This window comes from Cylas formicarius, unplaced genomic scaffold (assembly GCF_029955315.1).
Source record: "Cylas formicarius isolate icCylForm1 unplaced genomic scaffold, icCylForm1.1 PGA_scaffold_9__14_contigs__length_23061073, whole genome shotgun sequence".
In the NCBI taxonomy this organism is placed as follows: Eukaryota; Metazoa; Arthropoda; class Insecta; order Coleoptera; family Brentidae; genus Cylas; species Cylas formicarius.
This window is the reverse complement of record NW_026844365.1, coordinates 18,433,847-18,451,451: the sequence shown is the minus strand read 5'-3', so window position 1 is coordinate 18,451,451 and position 17,605 is coordinate 18,433,847. Positions and strand designations below refer to the sequence as shown.

The 17,605-nt window shown below is 35.2% G+C and overlaps 1 protein-coding gene across 1 annotated transcript in view; it reads right to left on the bottom strand.

Moving 5' to 3' along the window:
* Positions 1–17,605, bottom strand: part of LOC132707105 (glutamate receptor ionotropic, kainate 2) — a 665,601-nt gene that overhangs the window by 147,679 nt on the left and 500,317 nt on the right. Inside the window, exon 5 of the mRNA XM_060678792.1 lies at positions 1,745–1,798. Coding sequence (XP_060534775.1) covers positions 1,745–1,798 — 54 coding nt within the window. The remainder of the gene's footprint in view (positions 1–1,744; positions 1,799–17,605) is intronic.

The window sequence follows — 17,605 nt, the reverse complement described above, 5'->3', positions numbered from 1 at the left end:
GAGTTCGATTGGCATTCTGTCATGGCCTGCCCCTTTTTTATTATTACTGTTTTTTAGAGCATACTTGAGTTCGGAAAGAAGTATTTCCAGGCAATCGTTTCCCTGGTTTGTTGTTGTTATTTCTATGTTGTCTCGGTCGTCGTGGAATAGTTGTCTAATGTAATTCTCCCAGTAGTGCTTTATTTCCTCCTCGTCTAATATTATATGACCTTGCTTATTCCTTGTTATGCTAGTTTTCCTAGATAGTTCTTTTAGTTTCCTGTGTAAATTATATGCCAATCTTCTTTAGCTCTCTTGATGTCGCGTTTTATTTGTCTATTTATGTTGTTATATCTTTCTCTGTCTTTATTCTTATGCTTCCTTCTATCTTCCATAAGTATAAGAATTTCGGGGGTCTTCCATTCTTTTTTGGTTTCACTGGGATGTTTCCGAGGACTTCTTCCCCAGCTGTTAATATTACATTTATTATTGCATGAATTATGCTCTGTATAATAAACTGCCTACATCTATCAAAATGCTCTCCAATAAAAAATTTAAAACAACAATGAAAGAATACCTGTTTGGTCATTGTTTTTATTCCGTTCAAGAATACCTAGATACTTTATGAAATGTATATTGCCTCTTTTAGTGTTTTTATCTTTGTCTCTGTGTTCTTTTTTTGTATTTAAAATGTATTGTTATTTATATTTGTTATTGTATTGTAACGTAGTGTTTATATTTAATTGTTTTACTTTTTATACTTAAACTGTATTTTTAATATTGTACAATATTATTACTCTGACTTGCTATTATGTACTTTGTACATTTTTCTCGTCTCGTTCATGTGAGGCCAGACCTTTAAAGAGAATGGTTTGGGACGTTAGTTATCAATTTTTATTCATTGGTACTGTCTACCAACAACAATTACATTATTTTTAGTAGGTTGGAGATTATTTTAAACCGTATGAGATTTCTACTCAAAAAAAAATATAGCAAGATAAAAAAAAGAATACACTGATTCAATTGCGGGAAAATTAATAATAATGACAGGTTTAGATAACTTCTATTTTTTTCTCCTTTCGTCCTAACGAATAAGCTGCCTATGACAGAGTAGTAGTAATTTCAAATCGGGTTTGGTCGGTAAATTATCCACCAGCAAAGGAAAATCCCTTATGTTTTGATAGGTCTAGTTCGGTTTCCTAGTATGACATAGCCATTATAAAAATTTCTAGATGTTCTATGAAATGTCTATGCAAGGTATGTAAAAAAGTTAAAATGAAAAACATGTCATACGTTGCCTGAAATCACAAATTACAATAATAATAAAAAATGTAAAATAAGTGCTCATAAATAGAATTAGAAGAGGGCTACCCTCAATTAGTTACATAGGCATTCAAACCAAATTTTCTCTGCAAAATTCGACTCATTTTGTATTTATTTTGTCAACTGATTTATGAAAATAAAGTTCTGAAATTTCGAGCAGTATATTTTTTAACATAAAAGTAATGGAAAACTAATTTTTCATCGGGAGAGGCGATGCTCCGACTTTAGCGAAATTATTATTAGATTTCCCTTCAAGGTGCTAACTCTTAACTGAGTCTGCATTTCAGGATAACGTCGTATTTGTCCAATGCATTTTCTGCTAGCAATTTTAATATGATTTTCGCGGAACTTGCAAACGAGGTTGTCAGACTTTCGCTTCAGTCTTCAGTCGCGGAAACCCATTTAAGTTTAAATCCTTACTGAAAAATAAAACAATACTTACAAAAGTCGTGAACATGTAGTGGTATCTGTAATCGTTCATCTGCAATTGAAGAATCTGAAATAAAAAAGAGGTACACACTTTGAGAAGACAAAAATTTATTTTAAAATATTAATATATCAATAATCAATATCTCCAGGTATAAAATCTCGCTATAAATGAGAAATAAAACCAAACAGTTGGGAGTTCAAATCAGTCAACTTTCATGAAAGAAGGAGCAATTGGTTTAAAGTCAACTTCCAGAAGTTGTCCAGCCATATCCCGCCACACACCTACCGGCTTTATTACGATATTTTTATTTTTCCGATGGTACCACCAACAGTCGACCAACAGTACCAATATATTTATTTGGTCACCTGTTTGGATTTACATAGCCCCTTCCTTTTTTTTCTATTCCTTATTAGCCTGCTGCGATCTGTTTTAGCCAACTTGTAAATATCTCGTAAATGTTCATACATTTTCTGTTGTTGAAACAAATAATGGGTGTTTTTTTCGATGTATAGAACTTTAAGTTGGCATTACTGTTCAAGATGGCGATCGATTTAACAGCGGTCAAGTGATTTATTCTCAGTTTGGTTTGGCAATTCATCATGAATAGACTCACGCCTGAACAACGCTTGAAAATAGTGCAATTTTATTTCAAAAATAATGGTTCTGTGCGGAATACGTATCGCGCACTACGTCCATTTTATCGTCGACAAAATCGTCCATCAGAGCAGGTAATTCGATTAACCATGGAACGTTTTTGCACCACGTTTACTCTTATTGATAACTCGCATCGCCAGAGACGCCGTACGGTGCGTACAGCAGAAGCTATTGCTGCTGTAGAGCGTAGCATTGAGGAAGACCCGAATGAGTCCATCCGCCATCGAGCACAAGAATTGAATCTGTGTCCATCCACTTTATGGAAGATTTTGCGGAAGGATCTTGGTTTACGTGCTTACAAAATCCAACTCGTGCAAGAATTGAAGCCAAATGATCATCAAGTAAGGCGTAGATTCGTCGAATGTGCCCAAAACGAGATTGCCGTTGTTCCCGATTTTCATAAGTGAATTTTGTTTAGCGATGAAGCGCACTTCTGGTTGAATGGCTACGTCAACAAACAAAACTGTCTGATATAGTATTGTCAATAACAAATATATTACATGAAAAATTTGAAAAAAACATAATCAACTATATGAACTCTGTTTGCTGAACCAAAGTAGGAACATATGTTATTAATTTCTTTGTAATCTATTGGGTTTCTTTGTGGATCGTAGTGAGTCACCATATAATATAACTTCCCCATTCGGTTTATACAGTGTCCAGTATAAGATAATGTTTGTGGGGATATTGAAAAAAATAATCTAACTTTGTTGGCCATGCCAGCGTATCATAGGTGATTCGTAATTATTGCCAACAGTCAGTGTCAGTTGTGTGAAATTAATAAAATGTAAGTTTTAAAATGAATAATTTTTTAAATAGTGATAAGTATGATATGTTGGAGTGTCTGCGTTGAAACAAAGCAACAATAGATCGTTTTGTCACAGTTCAATCATTGCTGTGATGTGCACCTGTCCGGACGCTGCTGACCAATATCGTATCCAGATCATCCTGAATCATGTGTTCTTTGTCCTGCGACTTCCCTCTCTATTGAAAACTATATTTAATAATTAATTTATTTTAAACTCTGCGTAACATATTTAATTTTGTTTATTTGTACATTACGTTGAGGCTTGAACAGTGTCTGACTTTGCTGGATGTCTGCGATTTATAAGGCCTTTTGTTTGCCTTAAATAATATTTATATTTGGCAAAGCAATAAATGTATTTATTATTATTATTATTATTATTATAAATAAATATCCGGGAAGACGTCAACCAATTAGAGCTATATTTAGACAACCTTGTCAACTACGGGAGTTTTGCTAAGGTAAAAAGAAACAAACCTCCAGATGAAAATAAATAAAATTTGGGTTTGCAAAGCGTGGTTGAGATATCTGGTACATCTGTACGTCAGATGGAAGAGACAACAGGCGTTGCTCGGTCAACAGCGAATACTATTTTAAAGCGTCATAGATATAATCCTTATCGTGAACGGCCTTACAATGGAACTTCAGAAAGGTGATACTGTTAGAAGAATGGCATTGTTTCAGTGGTTTATTCACAAAAATAACGAGTTGTTTTTCCAACAAGACAGCTCACGGTCAAACAATGCACAGATTATTACGAATTTTTTAAATTCAGAATTCCCCAACATGTGGATAGGCAACCTGGGACCAGTCGGATGGCCTGCTTGATCTCCAGACATAATACTCATTGATTTCTTTGTATGAGGGCATCTCAAAAATCAAGTCGCGGTTAAGATTGTTTTATTGTTTATAGTTTTTTATTTATAGATACTGGAATTTTTCGTTGGTAGAGTAAATGATGCCAACGTTCTAGAATTAAAAGAAGAATTACAGAAGCTGTGAACATTATCACTCCTCAACTGTTGAGAGTCCTGTTAAGCAATGTGAGCATTTACTCTGATTTTATTGTAAAATTCTGTGTATTTTCCTTGTTTTTTTTGTGCGTTTGAGAAGGAAGGTATGAAAAATTTGTTGACTTCTTTTCTAGATCTTCCCTCTTCAATTTTATTGACTCTTTTCTTACCTACACATTATTTAAATGTACTTTAAAATCGAACAGTAACATCGAAACTGAAATTTTATTTTTGTTATTTTCCGGATTCACTTTACACATGGTTGAAAAGCATTTTTAAAACGGATTTTGAAAATGTAGAAATTCAATATGGCGCCTATAGGACAAAAATTTAGTTCGGTCGCAACATAGTAATCTTAAATTTTTTTGACGCCATGTTTAAGCACTGTAATAAGGCAAATATTGTGGTTTTTCAAAAATTGACATAATCCTTTTTTTATCCTGGAGCTACCTAAGGGTATTGATTTAAAATAGAATAAGGCTAGATTATTTTTTGGCATATACATAGGCCCCTTTTCTTCAATTAAAGCGCTTCTGTATATTTTATATATTATTTATTAATATTTATCAACTTATACTACACACCCTGTCTACTAAATTAAAAGCAATAGCAAGATTTTTTTAACATTTTTTTTTCAACATTTAACAACAGAAAATTTTTGTGCACCGAAAACCTGACCAAAGTAGTGGTTAAGATTGTTTTATTGTTTATAGTTTTCTATAGATTCTTGGATTTTTCGTTGGTAGAAGAATGATTACATGTAAGAATTTTTTAATGAATTCTTTGCCTCGTATGCGGGGAATTCTGTAAACTTCCTTGGCTTTGACGGATGGCACATGTTGAGAGATTGTTGGACAAGCGGTAAATCAAGTTTTGGTGTTATATTTCTCAAGAAGTTTTGACATAATATGGTCAGTGATATTTTAAATGTAAGGACAACAGTGCAAGTGTGGAATTGCTTTCGGACTCTGTCTTTGGAAAGTTGTGCTGAAATATGTTTTGTGATGGAACGCCTAATATTTCTAATGTGTAAATTAGAGAACAGCAGATTTAAGGTGTAATTCTAGGTTCAGTGAATCGGGTTGAGATAGTTTTACGGATCTCAAACCATAGAATTAATAACCGATAATTTTTGGTGATGTGACGATGCAGTAAGGCATCGGTCTGTGTAAGAAGGTTTTTTTGAGCAGAATAGTCCAATGTTAGGTACAATTTTCCATTGATTATTAATGTTGATATTGATAATTGAATTGATATTACGCATTCCATGATCAATCATGTTATTCTTTCTTATCCAAGACATTACTGACACATCAAGAGTTCCTAACGAATAATACGTCGAAACAAGATCAATTATTTAATTCAATTCAATTCAATTCTTCTACTAGCTCCTCCTCCCTCAAATAATATATAAGCAGGAACAGAGTAGAATGCGACCCAGTTTTAGTTAAGCTCTGAAGACGCTAACAGGATAATTGGCGAAATGTCAGCGAGTTTAAATTAAAAGCAACCGTCGAAGGAAGACTCCAAAATATTTGTAAATAATATTCATATCCCTCCTTTAGCTCCGCCCCCCTGGAACAGTATTTAAGCAACGCGGAGAGGTAAGCAAACCAGCTTCAGTTAAGCTCTGAAGAAGCCAACAGCAACCGACCCAGGATTGCCATATTATACCACATATACCTACATCGTAGCATGGCATACATTGGCATGCTTGAATCACTGGACATTATCTCATGCATAACTCAGGCGATCCGGTGGATATTATTTACCTCGACTTCAGAAAATCTTTTGAGAAAGTGCCACATCGACGCTTGTTATTCAAACTTGAAAAGGTCGGAGTGGGGGGTAAACTGCTAGAGTGGATAGCGGCGCTTTTAAGTCACCGGTCGTTCAGAGTTCGAATTGGTAACGCTTTTTCACTACCACAAAACGTGCCTAGTGGTTTTTCCCAGGGATCAGTGCTGGGACCAGTGCTATTCATAGTGTATACCATGGATTTGCTCTTCTGCATTCTCATGTGAGCGCTTATGCTGATGACACTAAATTATTTGAAAATCCTTCAACACATGCGGACGTACTGCAGAGAGACTTGAATACTATTTCCAAGTGGTGTTCAACTTGTCTATTGCGGTTGAATGCCCAAAAGTGCTCTGTGCTGCATGTTGGCAAGAACAATCCAGCCGGTTTGAACTATTATATCAATGGAAACTTTGTGTCAAGTGTCGATTCTGAGATGTGTGACTGTGATGTTCTGGCGACGCGCTGGCCACTTCAACTTAGACATACACCTTACGATGAGCGTCTCAAAATACTCAGTCTGCCAACATTAAGTCGGCGTCGGCTGCGAGAGGGTCTCATTCAAATCTACGTGCCCTTTGTGGTTTTAAGCAATGATGAACGCCTACGTAGTCATCCATTTGAAATAAAAAAGGAATAATTCAGGACAGCAACAACAGCTAAATATTTATTATATGTATAACATTCTCATGGTACTAACTATCAATATGCATACTTTATTCTTTGTAATAATAATTGCATAATAATGCATTGACGAACTCATATATTTTTTTAATTTTCCGGTTTAATAACATACGTTACATAGTTATTAACACTCCTCTCACCAAAGCACACCAAACCGGGTAAATTTTAGGTTAAGTGCTTTTTAGGTATCGATTAAGCAACTTATCTTGTCCGTTCCGCTTATAATTCTATCGGCATCCCGTTGTCCGTTTCAGTTTCTCCGCGCGGATCAAAATTTATTTTCCGTGAAATTTCAAAACGATCCGGTCATTCGCGATATTGCGCATTCGTCGGGATTATTATCTTCTGAGCACGGAAAGCACTCTCAGTGCGAAACAGCGTGATTATCCTATGAATATTTACAAGCGCCAAACATAAAACTGCGCCTCGCAAAACTAAATCTTCATTACGTTTCAGCTGTTAAAAGGTTTATGTTAGGAGCCGGCCCGTTATTTTTCGATATTTTAACTGTGACGCTCGAGACTTAACGGCACTAGTTAAAACGTTTTATGTCGCAGTGCCCCTGCTCATCATTCCGGAACTGTAAAATCGAGATTGGAAGGTCTTAAATCGTGCCCAGCCAGCGTCGGAAAGTTGTCCGATAGGTTTCAATTTAGAGTACGCGAAGCGTTCGACGAAGCAAATCGTCATACTGTTTTTATTTTGATAAGATTGTGATCTTTCAGATATAACTAGACTATATCAGAAAATTGTATAGAACTGAAAAGGAAAATTATCACATATCAATATCATACGGCGGAATCTCTATTGGAAAATAGCTCGTTAGTGATTCCTAAAGGGAGTTGCACCGCTTCTAGTAAGGTTTATACATCAAATTGATGCATCAGCCATTGCTGCTGATGTTTCTCCATTCTTTTCTATTGCCTGTATTCTCTTGCCAATTTACACCACTTTCCTTGTATTTGTTTTATCCTCCTTACTATCACTGTCTGCCATTAACTCGGTATTCGGTCTTATCCTTATTATTTTAGTCCACATTCTCACAGGCCCTAGTATAGGTCTCAGATATCTTTATTTTTGCAACAATAAAGTTTGGGGTTTATGATAAAATCTTATTGTTTAGCAGGTTCTTATTGGCATAAAAGGCTCTGTTGGCGGACACTATTTTTTCTTCAATTTCAGTATTTCTGTCTCGTATAGCGCGCTTATTTACAACACTGTAATACAAAGGTTGTAGAATATGGCTTGATGCATATTTTAAAAATACTTTCAAATATGGCGGTGGTCCATAAAAGTGTGACTTCATAAAATGTTTATTTTTCAAATGACCTTGTTACTTTTTGGCACATTTCGGTTCCTTCGTACGTGCCAAAGTATTTTTTTATTTGCTTGGATATTTCAGGAGTTATAAATAAAAGAAAGATGGAAAGATCGTTTCCCACGCTTGGAAACATTTAAAAAAAAATCTTGCAAGATCTGTTTTGATAGAGGTCAATAAACAGGTTTTTCTTGTTTTATACCGGGTGCTCAAAGTTTGGTTGGTCAAAGAAGTTTTTCTTAATATTTTTAAATGGCAGTATCCGGAAAGACATCATCCAGATATCCTATGCTTTACTAAATTAGTTGAACGTTTTATGGAGACAGAGGGGGAACGGACGCGGAGCATCCCGGACACTCAGAGCCTTACACAAGGGGGATTTTCAAGGAGCGGTGCACCCTCTGGTAGTACCGGTGGCGGTTGGGGTTGAAGCACACGGGGGCTTTCTTGGGCGGAACACGGGGGCCCCCTGCGCCCGGGGTTTTTGGGTTGGGTTGGGTTTGAGGTTAAGTGCGGGTTTTTGCTCCTTAATCGGCCTGACATAACTACTAGTGTGGACTAAAAAAACGATATTTCACCAATACTTTTTAAGTTTAATGTGGATATTTGTGGTTTTGGAAATATAAATATCTCTAAAATCATTGAGAATTTTAATACATTCGTAATAACAAAATATGCCTGTAAATAAAATCTGCTTTAAACAATGATATAATAATTGAATGGAGGGTGTGCTATTTAAAAATACTAAGAAAAACTGATTTCAAAGTTGCCATTTAACCAAATTTTGAACACCCTGTATACAATAAGAAAAATCTATTTATAGTCAGAGTATTATTAGACCTCTAGCATTACCATTTACACTATTTAGGTGGAACAAAACACATCTAGGAAGGTTTTTTGTCTAATTTTTCCGAGCCAGAAAAACGATAATAAGAGAGAATACCAAAAGTCCAAAAATCCTGCAATTGTTGTATTTAATTTTTTTTTTTGTAAATAAGGGCGCCATGAATGTGATTCTCTAGTGAAAAGTGAAAGTGAAGTGAAAATATAAGGGAAGTGTCACAAGCTATTTACACACTGAAAAACAGGCAAAGCTTCTGTTAATGACACTATACCTGCAGAGTGTCCAAATAATTGAGTAAGGTATTTGGTATTGGTCTTCCATCAACTCATAAGCCAAAATAAAAAGAAGAATAAATATGCTTTTAACAAAACTTCTGGATTCCTCCTGCTGGTTTTAAGCTACTATCGGCGGGAAAATTTGATTTGTCGGGAATGTTCGGTGTCTTTGGGTTGGCGCATGCGATGTCCATCCGGTTTTCGCGGAAAATCTTCGACAATACCTATTGACTGTTCATGTTGATTCGATTTGTTCCGTTTAGAAATTTTAGATTTTTTGGTCTCCCCTCTTGAAAAATCTATAAGTAAATGCGTGTGAGTGTTAGATAGTTCGTTTTTAGTTACAACACAAGCAACAGTAACAAGTCTGCTTTTCTAAAAAACTTCTTCCTGAAATATTTTTGAAGGTTGGTGACCCATAAAAACTGACATCTGACTTCTGACTTCGTTTAGAAGCAATTAAAATAAAAGTATAAAATACAAATAAAATATATAAAAATTCATAAGACAAATAAAACAGTACCAATTTTTGGCACGTGTATTTCACGTTGTACAAGGTTCATTTTGAATATTTTTGCAGGGTATATCCGTTACTTTCACAGCATGTAGTACTACTTTTTCAAGAAAATAAACATGTCGTTAACAAAATTTTCATAGGGCTTTTAGTTACAAGATAAAGACCTGTTTTGTCGTATTTCGGGTTCTTTCAAATAACTTAACGAAAATGTGAAAATTGGATCTTACTGGTTACTGCTTTTCCGGTAAGTCGTAGAGTTATCGCAGAAAGATAACTTTGTGTTTTGATAATTTTGCCTAATGTTTCCATCGGTTTTAGTTATATTCAATTCGTCTTGGGGTTCATCTCCGAATTTATAATAACAATAATAATAATACATTTATTGTTATAACCATCAAAGTTACATAGAAATAATTACATAACCAAAGTTAAATAAGTGAAATAATGGTCAACAATAGGCCTTGTTAGGGCAGCCATCTAGAAGTTCTAGATACTGTTCAGGCCTCAATTTAACAGCGAAAATATAATAATAAAAAATTTCATAGAATTTATTGGAAAGCGCCAAGCGTAGATACACATAATTCTAAAGAAAAAAAAAGAGAAGAAATGGAGGGGGAAGGAAAGGAAAGGAAAGGGGCACATGTTTTGTAGAAGAGCTTAATATTAGTGCGTACGTAACAATTGCTTTTTGAAATTATTCCTAAACGTCGAGTTGGACTGATTAATATCAAAATTAGTAATAGAGTTAATGCAAATGACTATATTAAATAATTCTTTGCGGTGACGGGGTATAACTAGTCCACGCAGATTCAAATTGTGTATTGATTTGTTAAGAGTAATTTTTCTGTAAAGATAAAAAGGTAATTTTGTTTTAAGGATGTTGAAATAAAGGGAACTCATTCGTAATTTGCATCGAAGGTGCATATTAAGCCACCCTGACGCAGCAAGGTACGGGGAGATATGATCTCTCCTCCTTACCCCATAAATTAGCCTTAGACAAGAGTTTTGAACTTTCTGGACACGGTAATGATCGGACGCATCCAGGCACGGTCCGTACACAGCACTGCAGTGATTAAATTGTGACAGAACAAGTGATTCACACAGCAACTTACGAGTTCCCTGACAAAGTACATGTCTATTGCCATAAATTAATTTTAAATTAGCATAGGCAACCCTTAGTTTATTAGTAATATGTTCTCTGAAACGCAACTGCGAATCAAGAGTGAGACCCAAGCTTTTGCATGAGAGAGTGGCAATTTTATGTTATTAAGTTTAATTGTTATGTTATACTTTGCATGGGTTAAATGATTATCATTTCCAAAGAGTATTACTTTAAGCTTTAGGAAGTGATCTGTTGCAATGTTAAAAAAATTTGATAAATCAGTATTGATGACATCCTCCGCGGTAGCTATTTCTTGAGGAAAAAATGAGTAGTAAATTTGAGTGTCATCCGCATAAAAATGACAGTTGCATTGGCGGAGGGCTCCAATGAAGTTAAAAGTAAAAATAGTGTACAACAAGGGACCAAGAATGCTGCCCTGTGGAACACCCATGCGAACACCTAGGAACGATGACTGCTGCTGATTGTAGACAACCAGTTGTGTCCGACCTGACAAAAAGGAACACAGAAACTTTCGAGCACCTTCGGAGAAACCAACGTAATGGAGAATGGCCAAGAGAATTGAATGATTTATCATATCAAATGCCTTACTGAAATCCAACAATATTAAAGCCGTTATCTTTCCATCGTCAGTCGCTCTAAAAATGTCATCAGTAATGTCCAGCATGGCACTCTCACAACCGTGATTAGGTCTAAAACCAGACTGTTTCTCTGGTAGAATATGATTAGAATTTAAAAAGTTTACCATTGATCGTTCATAATTCTTTCAAGTACTTTAGATAGAACAGGCAATATGCTAATTGACCGCAGGTGACTAAATTCGCTTGGATTGTTTATTTTCGGTAAGGGGATGACTTGTGCCCGCTTCCATGTTGACGGAAAGTACGAATTTAAGATACACTCATTTATTATATGCGCAATGTATGGGGCAATATATGGACAGCAAAGAAGTATTAATGATATATTTATATCATCATGGCCCGCAGCTTTAGATTGTTGAGAATCTCATCTTCCGTGGACAATACAAAGTCAAAGTGATCCGTTCTGTCATTTAACCTATTATTATAATAAAAATTCAGCAGTTCTTGATTGGGGCTATCATTATTTTCCACACTGTTTATAAAAAAATTATTAATTTGATCGACATTATCTAAGCGACTTGGCAAAGTACCCCTGTTACATTTTACAACATTAAGTTTCCTTAGTTCGTTCCAGTTCTCTTTGGTATTACCATGACAAAACTTAGTTCTTAAATAAGCCTTTTTCTATGATCTAATGGCCGAATTTGTATAATTACGTAATTGTTTGTAATGCTCGTAATGTGCTGGAAGTTTAGTCAGTTTAAATTTTTTTAGCGCTTTATTTCTCAGCTTTTGTAGCAGTTTTATGTTTTCTGTTATCCAAGGCGCATAGTTATAGTTTTTATTCTTCCTAAAGCGTTTTAACGGCGCGTGCTTATTAAATAGTTCCAATATGCAAGTATTTAAGAGGTTTAGCTTTTCTTCAATGTCACAAAAATAAAGTAAGTTATTTAACGGTAAATCTAGTAGATCCCTCTTAAACTCCTCAAGATTAATGGTTTTTAATGATCTATAATAAAAACTTACAGGTTCATTATCTGGCAAGTCTAGACTGAATTTTATGTATGTTAAAAAGTGATCTGCGATGTTATTGTCGACAACTCCTACATCAGACACGTTTTTTACGTTGGTAAATATTAAATCTAAGAGCGACATAGAATTTAGTGCAATGCGGGTAGGTTCTTGTATATATTGGTCCATATTGAAAGTAGAAAACACAGAAGTTAATCTAATTCCAAGATCAGTATTTAAATTAAGCATATTGATATTGAAGTCACCAAAGCATATTAAGCTATTATAGTCCGAGTATATATTAAACAAGGATTCCTCAAGGGTATTAAAAAATTGTGATACGTTAGTATTAGGTGGCCTGTAAACAGTACCCACCATAAAGGTTCGATTATTTAACAGTACTTTAACCCATATGTATTCAATATGCTCAAGACAAGCAGAGGCCAAAACTTCACACCTTAAATTATTTTTAACGTACACTCCCACACCGCCTCCGCGCCTGTCCAGACGATTGTGATGCAGAAAATTATAATTCTGATCAACCCCCGCACCCAGCCACGTTTCAGATACACCAACGATATCACAATTGTTACTCAATAATTGGCTTAGAAAAGAGTCAAAATTGGTCAGCAAGGACCTTACATTAACATGTGCGGCACAAAAATTAAGATCCATTGAGAACTAAAGGAGGGAAGGTTAGGAAGGAAGGAAATAGTTATCAAATTCAAACAAGCAGTGGAAAGTACGAGGGTACCAAAACCAATAAAGTTGGTGCTGCATGTAACTTAAAGTTAATTTGAAGTTCGTGTATTGTACAGAAACATATAGATACTGAAAAAAGCCTGTATCGTACATGTGGCATATGTGACATACCTAAATTACAAGATATAAAACCTATTCTTCGAAAAGTATATTATAATTGACTAATCTCATGGTGGTAAAGTATTTACTAACAAGCTGAGAAATGTGAGGTTAACACTGCTTATCACTAAGATTAATAACGAAGAAAAAAAAGCAAGCTATTATAATTTGATTCACAATTAATTTCTGTAAAGTTGGAAAGAAAAAAAAATAGCTGTGAAGTGAGGTGAAACGTAGCTACATACAGTTATTCCTTGATTTGGTCGGTGATTTGGTATATGTCGTCCTCATCCTGAACACGATACACTTCACCACGGCATTTACTGTAAATATTGCCGTTAAGACACCACACGCTTTTTTCGGAAAATTTTTTAACCGCCACTTTAAATAGGTGCAACCGTGATTGGGTAAGGTCCTCCTTAACTACGATGCCAGAGTTTTTAAGTGCTTTACGATGTTTTAACACCATTGCACGAGCGTCAGCACTATGGAGCTGAATTAAAATAGCCGGCGGCTTGTTTACTATCGGATTTTTTGCTCCTACTCTATAGCAGTTTTTTATATCATTTTATGTCATGTTCATCTTTTGTTGAAATACTTTCTTTACGGTGTTCAAAATATTCTCATCCTTTTCGAAATGGACACCGAAAAGACGAATATTCTGATTGCGGCTATGTTGTTCCTGCTGATCAAGTCGTTGTTTTAAATCCTTATTTTCCTGCGCCATCCTATTCACCTCTTTGCGCAAATTGGACACTTCGCTCTCAACCCTCTCTATTTTTGACACAATTTTTTCTTCGAGTTTCGCAAGTAGAGAGCCAATAAGTCGGTCTTGAAATTCGTCACCAAGAATTGTAGCGGTAATTTGATCCGCAACAATTTTCCGAATATCCTCAATATCATTCCTTAACAGTACTATTGTATAGGTTAGGTGTACAGCAACCGCACGGTAAACAAAACACTTATGCCCTCACGATAGAAATGACAAAGCAACTTCCACCACAGTGCTTCAGAAGAAAGCAACACTGATTTAGTAGCGAAATTAAATTTTTTCAGTATAAATCAAGAAAATTTGAGGACACACAGCACACCGATACCTTCTACTCCAGCGCCATCTCTTTTATAACGCCAGGTGGTCGGTACACTAAAATTATTTTTTACAAAATTCCATTTTTCAAATGTAGTAATTTGATTTCTTGATTTTTTTTAGCATCAGCGCTCTCTTTAACCAATAATTTCCAAACACCGGTACTAATGCCAATCATTATTAAGTTAGCTTATATACATTTCTTACCATTTCGTTCATAGTTCCGTTGCGTGGTTTCAGCAAAATAAAAAAATAAGCTGAAATTTATTACATTAAATAGGGACTCTGTGCGTTTGCCAAGACATTTTCAATAGCATTATTACCCAATTAAGCTTAATCTCCTTGACGAGTGGTGGACATATTTCAATCCCCGCATCCCTTAATCTGCAAATAAATTTCTGAAAATCTTCTCGCCGATTACGATCAGCTATAATCATTTAGCTCCGGGTCCCCCACCGAAAACCTCGATTTTAATGCAATTCCCCTTTACTAATCAATATCCTGGGAGCATTATCGAGATAAAAGGATTACAGGAGGTTCCTTTTGCAGCTAAAGTTAATCCCGGAAAGCAAAAATAACGTCTTGCAGTGTTTTAGGGATAATCGATTACGAGTTCTACGAAAGGGCATTTCCTTCGTAGATAGGCGAGCGCTAAAATTGCCCCTATCAACGAGAGGATATCTCTCGGCAAGTTTTTTGGCGTTCCACTTGGGATGGGTGGAAATATACCGGGCGTTTCGGGAACGGTGGGTAAATGATACGGGGCGGTCAAACGAAGGAGAAATCAAAGTAGTTTCATATAATAGAATATAATGTTAATGCAATTTTTTGTTAACAAGCAACTCGTAATAAAACGAATGATACCACCAATTGAAGGGCGCTAGGTGGCAAATATAAAAGGACTTAAAATAATTATTAATATTTTCTATCTTGATGAGACTTCATTAATGAGGGTTATATAAAACCTAAAATGAAGCAACAAAAATTGCTCGTGAAGATTTCATGAAAGGTCAACGGACGGGTATTACACTACTATCAGGAAAATGAAAATTCTAAAGCGGCATACTTTGTTTAACTTAATATCTCATTTGAACAAAAAATTGAAGCAAAGTATGTAGTTGAATATTTGTTTTCTTCATGAATTATAATTCAAACGAGAAGATCCTAATGATCTAGGTCAAGCTCTCAGTCAGGGTTAAATTGCCTCCAAGACAAATTTCAATTGTTTGTCGATAATTGCACAGGGCTTGCTAAAATTCCCGCTGCAACTGTTGTCGACTTTCTTTAGGCAGACCTAGACCTATTCGTTAGTGCATTGGCATTTGAATTCTTCATAAAATTCATAACAGGCAAAACTCTGCAAGTACCTGACTTGTTATCACGACTATGGCTCCTGAGTCAGATAAATTGACTACAAATTGTACTTGTCTAGACTCTACGACACTGTAGTCACAAGACACTAAAAAGGCAAGTAGGAAATTGCTGTCTTTCTTAAATACACTCCATCCCAACGTTTCTCACGTATTAGTAATTTTTGAATTTGTATTTTCTTACTGTTTTATTATTTTATTTCAATAATATATTATTCTGGTTTAATAAATTATGAATGTTGGTTGTGAAAATTGATATACCCATATATTGTTTGCTAATCATTTGTATTTTACATTTACGTGCTACTCGTAGGCAATGAATAAGAACCAAACAAATTTATTCAAATTTCTAAATAAATACAAGATGTGGTTTATCACGATGCATGTTAAAAGCTATATAATTTAAGCAACCCCTGCAAAAATACAGCCCATATATTTGTTGCAGGCATGTATGACTGGTTTCAAAAAAAAAAAACTGATACGACTCTTAAAGCACTTTTTTTTCAAAGTTTTGATTGATAATTATTTTAACATTTCTAATATTTTTAATGTAAAAAAAAATTGTCAGTGTAGTCGCAAATACGTTACAAACTAAGTGTAGTGGCTAAGCTTAAAGTGGCTCTACATACGAGCAGAGAGTTAAAAGCAAGAATTGTGACCAAGTTAGAAGATGGTTGGTCCTCACCATTTTTTCCGTTAATAAACAATGGAGACAAGAAGAAACGTTTGAAAGGAAGATGCGATTCGGCAGACAAACAGTTAGTTCAGTTCAGGAAGATCAGGCGCATCTTCGGAGAGTCGAGGATGACCCTTTGCGCGCAGAAGGCAAGAAGTCAGTAAAACCCCAGTTTGTCGAAGAATTAGGGCTTCGCATCTCGAGTGCCGGACTGCGACAAAAAAGAACACAGTCAATTCCCAACAGAAGCAAGCACAGCTTATTTTTGCTCTAAAATATCACGCGCAAGAACAGCAGTTTTGGGATAGAATCATATTTTCCGATGATCTTCCAGTCTTCCAAATTGTGTACCAGACAACCAGCGTTTCAACCCTCGTAAATGTATGGGGATGGATTTCATCCTGAGAAATGGTGGATTGAGAGAAGATTTTTTATTCAAACTTATGCCGAAATATTACAGAACTATATGGTGCCCAGTGTGGAACAGTTAAAACAAGACAACAACTCTTATGAATTGAAACATTGAAACGTTGCCATGGCCAAATAACTGTTCTGCCATCAAACCAATTGAAAACATATGGGGGATAATGGTGAAACGGCTGTATCGAAGAAATTTTATATCTCAAAACAGCGAGCAGCGATGTCAAGGTATTCAGGTATTATGGGAAGTATTGTCGCTTGAAGGAAATTTTTCAAAATATTTTGCTTCTTTTTGTCCTGTTTATATTAAAATGTTGGGCCCCTGCTGGCACGGAACAACCATCTTACAAATTTGTTACAAATCTTGCATTTGCCCAAACATAATTATTTTGAAGTTTTTTATTTAAAAGCTGGAAGTTATCTTTTTATTCTTAAAATAAATGAAAGTTGGGTGTGTTTAGTTTAGATAGTGTTAATAATAAAACTAACAATAAAAAATAAAATTGAACAAAATACTGAATACTCTCAAGACACCTTCACAAATTTACCAAAGGGGATGTCTCTTATTGCTTGCAATAATTTCGTGTTCAAACAAACTGTAATTAAGGCTAATTAACGCAAGAGTTTTTGGTAATAGAAATAGATTAAATAATAAATTTTATTGTAAGAGATGGATATACTTTTCTAGTAGTTATGAAGTGGGTGATGCAATTAGTTGCCATTTTGGACATCAAAACACACTTTGTTTTGTCAAACTGTGATTTGACAGGTTGATGATATGTATACTGTTAAAAAAAAGGCGGAATTGTCAAGCTGTATCAGGTTTTTATGAAACTA